This window comes from Clupea harengus, chromosome 4 (assembly GCF_900700415.2).
Source record: "Clupea harengus chromosome 4, Ch_v2.0.2, whole genome shotgun sequence".
Taxonomy (NCBI): Eukaryota; Metazoa; Chordata; class Actinopteri; order Clupeiformes; family Clupeidae; genus Clupea; species Clupea harengus.
This window is the reverse complement of record NC_045155.1, coordinates 7,976,884-7,984,537: the sequence shown is the minus strand read 5'-3', so window position 1 is coordinate 7,984,537 and position 7,654 is coordinate 7,976,884. Positions and strand designations below refer to the sequence as shown.

Sequence of the window (7,654 nt, the reverse complement as noted above, 5' to 3'; positions counted from 1 at the left end):
TGTGCGGTCGCACCACGACCGTCACAGTGGTGCTGATCCAAAGGCATTAGTGAGGTCCAAAAATACCACATGGACATCTTTGCCTTCTGCTCTTACAGCATGGATATGAGGCCAAATCATGCTGTTGCAAACATCCAGAAATTCCTGGGAATCCTGTTTTCTGCACAGATATATCTATCAAACTTTTTGCCATCAAATAGGAGACCAACCTCCTTGCTACCACGCTAAAGAATATCTCTCCTTCCACATTAAAAAGACTTCAAATGGGCCTATAGTCATGGCATTCTTCTCCTTTGGAATGAAAATACCACCTGCCCGACACCACATCCTCTCTAGCTTTCTGACAAATTCCATATATTTCCATGCCATTATTAAAGATGATCTCGCCCAGGCAATTCAGGCTGACTCTATGGGTCTTCTGTTAGTTTGTTCTTCTGTAGCTTACTTGGGTGCATCTACCTGGCTTTATTGCAACAGATGTGGCTGTTACAGGTTGCTAGCCCCAAGCAGCCCAAGTGGGATCTATTTCCTCTTGCCAGCTGTCTTCCAAGCCATCACATGGTCTATCCCTTGTTGTTAGATGCCCTATTCACAGCAGTCACTAGGTGCTCTACACGGTAATTTTAGCTACACAAGAACTATCCTGCAGTAACTGTAGTAACTAATAGCATTTAAGTAATGCTGCTCAGCTTCACTATCCTTAATCTCATCAGGTTCTTACAAGTCTAGAAGATGAAGTGGATAATATGTTGTGCAGGCAATATAGGCTGCCAAGCAATCCGTGTCATGTGACCATTTAAGGCCAGGGAGAAACACTGGGCAAATGCTATTCTGTACTTTTCCTATTAAAAAAATCAATGGTGTCACTTTATTTGGATGGTGGGGTTGGTTAAAGTGTTCAGTGAACAATTTGAAAGACAAACCATCTGGAAAGTCTCTGTAGGTGGACTATGCTCAATTTAGAGCATTAGTGAAACGAGGTGCATGTAATGTACAGTTTAAAGATGTTAGCTGCCATTTCCCACAATGAAAAGGGAGATGGGATATTTCTTCATATTTTGTGTTCCCTTGCACTGTAATTGTGTAGGCTACGCAACGCGTAGGCCTACAGTAGCTTATACGAAGTGAAGCCTACTGCGAGGATATGCGAGTATTGAAGGAAACACAGAACTGATAGAAAAGTACACGGTCATAGGTAACTCAGGTTGTTTTATGTCGATTGCAAAAGGAAACAAAATGACCAGTGAAAACTGGCACTGTTGTACAATCACCTTCTACCACAAAGCTCATAGGGTTAATATATTTTTATTTCATTCATTCTGATCAAATGTGAGTCTTGGGGCATCCTTCCTTCATCCACGACAGTATCAAGATTATCTCGTTAGAGAACTTCCAGAAACGTCCAGCAAGAGGGTGGCATTGCATCGTGTGTATCGCTTTAGTTCCCACCCACTTTTCCTCCACAGACCATTCAATCGGAATCCCCGAGTGGCTATCTCCGAAGAAATTTGTCATTCCAAAGAGAACTGTCTATTTATTACAGAGATATGTAAGTATCAACGTTGAAGTGTGTTTCGTAGACAATGCAGTTATGGAGAGCCGTACTTAAAAGCAAAGTAATTTAATATAAAGAGTGTAATTGTTGGTTGTTGTGCAAGCATGCTAGTTCTGCACACTTGTTAGTTAGCGATCGGGTGAAATGAAAGGCGGGAGGGTAACGTGAGCTAACGCAAGGCATCGGAATTTAGTGAGCGCTAACGTTAGCCAGCAAGGCCCTGTCATATACTTGGTCAGTACGTAAGTGTGCTTGCTTCTATGAGCCACATGTAACTCGGATGGAAATTGTACATTTGTGTCCCATGATCATTTGCGGTCGATCCGCAGTTAGCAATCGCCGATGGGACCGCTAACGTTAGCTTATAGTATTCCAGGCATGTCTGTGATCATGCTAGCACGTATTTGGCTTGTTTGGGGTGGCATTGATACTTAGCACGTTTAAGTAGCCAACCTAATCTAACACTAACCGGCTAGCTAGTTGCTGCTCTCTGTGTTGCAGTCATATTTCACAGTACCGTAGCTAGGATTCTTAGAAAGCTAACAAAATCGGCTAATGAGTGTAGTCGAGGTGGATGTGAACACGGTAACTACAGTTAGATTGAACGACTTTGGTTATAACATTAGCAAGTCATCTGAACGAGAACATTCGACCAGCAACTTAGCGTGCTAGCTTGTTAGCGTATTCGGTAGGCAGAGCATGTCAGCCTGGTGGTGAATGAATGAGGTAAGTTTACGGTAACGTTCGCATGTCGGCTTACGCACGAGATGCTTTTAATTGGGATGTTTTGGGTGCCAATACGTTGTTCTTAAGAAGATGCGCAAAGTTTTGAAAGTTGCCTAGCTATGAAACTAATGTGGTTACATCAGCTTGAAATCGTTGATTGTTGGACATCGTCTCAAGGATTAACTAGCTAGCGAGCTAGGCTCTATTGGTTAATTAGCTAGCTAACGTTAGCATGCTAGATCCCTAAATAGCTAGCTGGTGCCTGTGCACCTGCAAGTGTCATTAGCTAGCCACGCGCTAGCAAGCGTCTTTGCGAGGGACGTTGTCACAAACTGACGTGTTGGTGACTAACATTTGTTATTTTATCGTTGGTAATTATTGTAGTTATTGACGACCACACTAACGTATGAGCGCTTTAGATATAGTTGTCTATCTAGCCACATGGTATTATCTGATATTTTCCCCTGTGTAACTTTGGAGAACGTGAATAACGCTTACTGATGTCATCCTGCATGGTTTATGTCGTGCGAATTTGAATGGTTTCTCAACCATTGTAGTTTTTGGTTTCTCATGTCTGAAGTGAGGAACATTTCCAGTCGGAGTAATGGCTTATATTGCACAGATATTGGACAGCTTCAGCCTGGTGAAGTTTCCTTAGTAGCAAGGGGACTCTTGAATACAATTTGATAGTCATTGTAGTGGTAAATTGATGCAGAACCTTTGTCTCACCTGTATAGGCCACCTGTCAAGTACAGATGGCCAATTACTTTCTTTTGCTGTGCCTACTCAGATCAGTGATGCCTTTAATTTGAGCACTCTTATTCCGTGTCTTAAATCATTTGCAGCTGACATTTTGCTCTCCACATTCATTGATAGTGCTCTCTTTTGACCCTTGCAAACTTAACAGGCATCCAGCAACTGCCAAGTGGTATGACAGACGGGACTGCGTCTTCATTGAGTTCTGCATTGCTGACAGCAAGGATGTTGAAGTCAATTTTGAAAAGTCAAAGTTTGCTTTTAGGTAACTTGAAATTTAAACATGATTTTTTTTTTAAACAGAAACATATTTTGAGTAGCCTAATGTCCTTATCTGAGGATTAAGGCATTGTCATGAAATATAATGTGTGATTTGGTGAAGTAATTTCCTCATTCTGCTCTTTAGTTGTCTAGGTGGGACTGACCAGGTCAAGCATTCAAATGAAATTGACCTGTTTGAAGCGATTGATCAAAAAGTAAGCTCTGCCCTGTTAAAAAAAAAAAAAAAAAAAAAAAAGTATGTTTTGGTTTAATCATTAAATGGATTAATTCATGGTTCGTATTTCTTTTTTACAGGATTCCAAACACAAACGCACAGACCGGTCAGTGTTGTGTTGTTTACGAAAAGTTGAGGCTGGGAAAAAATGGCCAAGAATGACAAAAGAAAAAGCTAAGGTAAGTGAGCAATGATGTCTGTCAGATGACACCCTTGCATTGCAGTTTGTTACAGTTTCCACTTCATTTCTAAGATGGCAAATCAAACACATTGCCTTGATTACTTAAACCAAAAAATGAAGGTGATTGTGTTTCACATTAAAGCTGAATTGGCTCAGCGTTGACTTTAACAACTGGAAAGACTGGGAGGAGGACTCTGATGAGGAACATGAAAATTTTGACCGTTTCTCAGAGGTGAGCATTCAGATTTTTGGTTTTAAATGTATGGCCTTCTGTAACATGTTCATCAGGATAATTCAGACATTGATTAGTGTTGGCACAAAATGTTTACGTTATCTATGTGCATATTGTACTGGTGTTGTTTTTGGACATAATGGATATTCACAAGGAATACTGTATTGCTGTCTTTCTGAATTTGCTGCATGCTTTTCATACCTTTTAAGAGGCTTTTATATAGTGTACATACCTTAATGCCATTTTTGAACAAATTCTGGAACAGTTAAATAGGGAAATGCTCACTTCAGAAGTCACATAATTTTTAAGGATTGCTTCACAGTAATGAGTCTGATTTTTAAATAGTCTGACACATTATTTTTGTGCGTTTTTGAATTAATTGAAAGTTCAACTAATAAGAGCAAATCAATGTCTTACCATTAGGTTTGGAACGTTTACTTGTAACAGGAGGTATCGGACACTAGGGGATGCCAGAATCATGTTTTTATTCTTACTAATTGCCATATTCAGAGTTACAATGACCATAATGTTTGCAGATGATGAACAGTATGGGAGGGGAGGATGGAATGCCAGATCTAGATGGAGTCGAAGAAGTACGTTTCAGCAGTTTACTGAGTGATCTCAACCAATGTGTTTTACCTCAACAGTCTTGTGTAAATCATGAAATGCAATATCTCCTCGATTTTAGACATAAATGTGTGCAGTTGGTTGTCACAGCTGTCCGTAAGCAGGCAGTAGAGAGTTTTAAAATGTATTTTGTCATTTTCAATCTAGGAGGAAGAGGCAGACAGTGATGATGAAAGTAAGTGTCATTCTTCATTCGGGTTCTAGTTATAATGATGGATGTGTAAGTATTAGATATGCATATTGGAAATTTTACAACATATTTTGTGTTTTGTTTTCTTCCAGAAATGCCAGATTTGGAATAAACCCTGGATTAAAAACGGTGGGAGAGTCATGATTGAACAGTTTACAATCTGAAAACGAGGGGAAGACCAGAACAAGTGGACAAATCTTAATCGCTATGGCCTCTGCTTGCAGGTCTCTCTCTAAACTCACCCATGGTTCCACTGAAGGTTGATATGCATACTGTTGTACAGAGCTCTTCACAATGATACAGTACTTGCTTATTTTCTCATCTGTTTTAACTTGTTCTGTTGTACTATGAATACCTTTGACCTGTTCTGAAGTACTGCACAGTACGTTGTACAGTTTTTCATCTTGTAAGCAATACAATGTGAGATGCAAGGAGATATGATTAATATTTTTTGTCCAACCCCTCATTGTTTGATTCAGCTGGTAGTATGATTATGTAGGACTAAAATGGCCACCAAGGGTCTTTTATTGTACACAGAAAGGTGTCCATAACAGTAGTGCTGTTGGATATGCTGCCTTAAGTAAATCTCAAAACATCTGTTAAAGTACCCTGTTGTAGTGTTCAACAACCTAGTGTTTTACAACCGTTCCCACAAGCTGGAACACCGCCCTGTAAGAAATATTGTATAACATATTACAATCCGTCATGCTATTTGAAACTTAAACCCCACTTGTGATGTTCCTCCTTGCATAACTTGGATGGTGTGTTCCCTTGCTGTTAATCATACCCTCAAAGCCTCACACAATGTATATCATTTCATACACAAAGTGGATACTGGATTCTATGTAATAGTCCCCCCCACACACTGGGTGTTTTTCCTTGTAAATGTTGTGGAGTCAAGCAGGTGGACTCAGATGAAACGACTGTAAACATGATATTGACCAAATTATATTTGCACTGTTCGTTCAATACAAGTTTGGAACAGGAATTACAAAAGGTTAGTCTGAAGTATGTGTGTCAACCTGTCAGTGTCACTGGCTATCTAAAATACTGGGGGAAAGCAGTTTTTTTTTTTAAGGATTGTCAACATCTTTGTAATAAACTGTCAAAGACTTGACCATGGGACTGTTCATTTACCAAGAAATTGGTAAGAGACGTAGAAGTGGTACTCTTAGTAAAGAGTTAAAGATAAAATGGTGAGCTCATATAGATTTTCTAACCATAGAATAGCGAATGGATAACTTTACAACACTTCACATAATATTCATCAAGTTTGGAGTAATTGAGGTTCTTAATTGATCCACAAATGTCATGTCTATATACTTAAATCGTTATTTTAACCGTTTGTTCAAAATTCACGATATTGTCATGAGCATTATAAACGTTACAGAAAGGCTTGGAAATTATCTTAGTAATAATGAGTAAGGTCGTTCTTGGCACTGGCTTTGCATTATAATGACAATATATATTAATATAATAATAATTCAAATATTAGGCCTACTGTCTCATTTATTCGCTTACTTTTACTAAGACATAAACCTGACCCTGATTTGGACTGCATCCATGTTCCAATGGCATCTGCTCTTAGGGTACGATCTTAAGGGTCTGTTTCCACCATGTTGTCTTGCATTGCCTCCTGCTGAAAATTCAAATAATACGATTGGCTATTGTCTTTGTTGCCACTGTAAGTGTGTGTTCAAACCAGATTGTTAATTACCGTATGGGGACCAACAGTAAGGCGTAATAAAACAGAATGAATTAACTCAAGGTAGCGTTCTAATCCTGTGTGGGCTTTACAGTTGCCTACGTAAATAAATTGGCCGTTTTTTCCAGCTGCAATTTAAGCGTATGTCGTCGTACATTATTTGAGCCACTAAAGAGCACTACTGACATTCAGCCTACATTTCGTTTTAGACTGTCTACGGTGTGATAGCTGCAGATGACATCATGTCCGAGCTCTTGACCACCTGCTATCTGAAAAAGCATAATATCGACGGACATCTCATAAAACTGTTATTTTGAGTATGTCTAATGCATTTATTCGCTTTATGTGCCAACAACCTTTTGTCTAATGCAATTATTTCTTCATTAATGAGAATTAAATGAATCTGCCCTCTGAGATGTCAGACTGGACGGACACAAAACATTTCGTAACGTCATTTTCCCTTTGATTGTTGCTTATTTTCACAAGAGATTTTCGTACCAATGAAGATCTCTATAGACATGTTTTATTTGTTTCAGTCTCATGTCCCCAATTTAGCATATAATATCCAAAGCACCACTTCCTGTAGCCGCATTCTGACCAGACATCCTTTGCGCTCTGGTGATTTTGTATTTGGAACGGACATGTCGTGGGGTCCTAAAGCCTTCCTTTTGTGTTCATTATCTACATAACTTCAAACCTCAACATGTTTTCCTTGTTCCCATCTTGTTTGGAAGTAGCCTGAGCATAAAACCACTAAAAAGTTAGCTTAATTGTAGGCAGAACTGTCATACAGGCTATTGCTTATAAGGTCAAACAACAGTCTCCTATCTCCTAGTTTGGTGTTCACTCTGGAAATGACTTATCGACCAACCATTTAGAGTAGACCTACTCGGTATTTTCACTCAGTCAGATAAAGTGTAAATTGCGTCAAAGTGTAGGCAATCCAAAGTCTACCAACTATGGGGTATGATACATTAGCCTACTGACTACCTACATCCGCATACGGGCCTATTGCAAAAAAATAAATAAAAAAGTTTCTCGAATACACCCGGGATTTACACATTTCAAAGATACATTTTGCTCCTGATAAGGATAAAATAAACGGAGCATCTATTTATCTGATAAATATGGATTTTAGTGTCTCATGATCTAATTTGAGGGAAACATATTTGGGATTTTATCTGGA

The 7,654-nt window shown here is 39.1% G+C and overlaps 1 protein-coding gene across 2 annotated transcripts; it reads left to right on the top strand.

Annotated features, from left to right (window-relative positions):
- Positions 1 to 1,414: 1,414 nt before the first annotated feature.
- Positions 1,415 to 5,880, top strand: ptges3b (prostaglandin E synthase 3b (cytosolic)). 2 transcript variants are annotated; one of them, XM_012835063.3, is made up of 8 exons: positions 1,415 to 1,549; positions 3,189 to 3,302; positions 3,444 to 3,513; positions 3,614 to 3,712; positions 3,857 to 3,946; positions 4,483 to 4,539; positions 4,721 to 4,748; positions 4,856 to 5,880. In XM_012835063.3, coding segments are annotated over exons 1-8 (480 nt in total). In that variant the 5' UTR covers positions 1,415 to 1,547; the 3' UTR covers positions 4,876 to 5,880. The 2 variants fall into 2 exon arrangements, with proteins under 2 accessions (XP_012690517.1, XP_031421857.1); XM_031565997.2 differs by lacking the exon at positions 1,415 to 1,549 and adding an exon at positions 1,880 to 2,281.
- Positions 5,881 to 7,654: the final 1,774 nt, after the last annotated feature.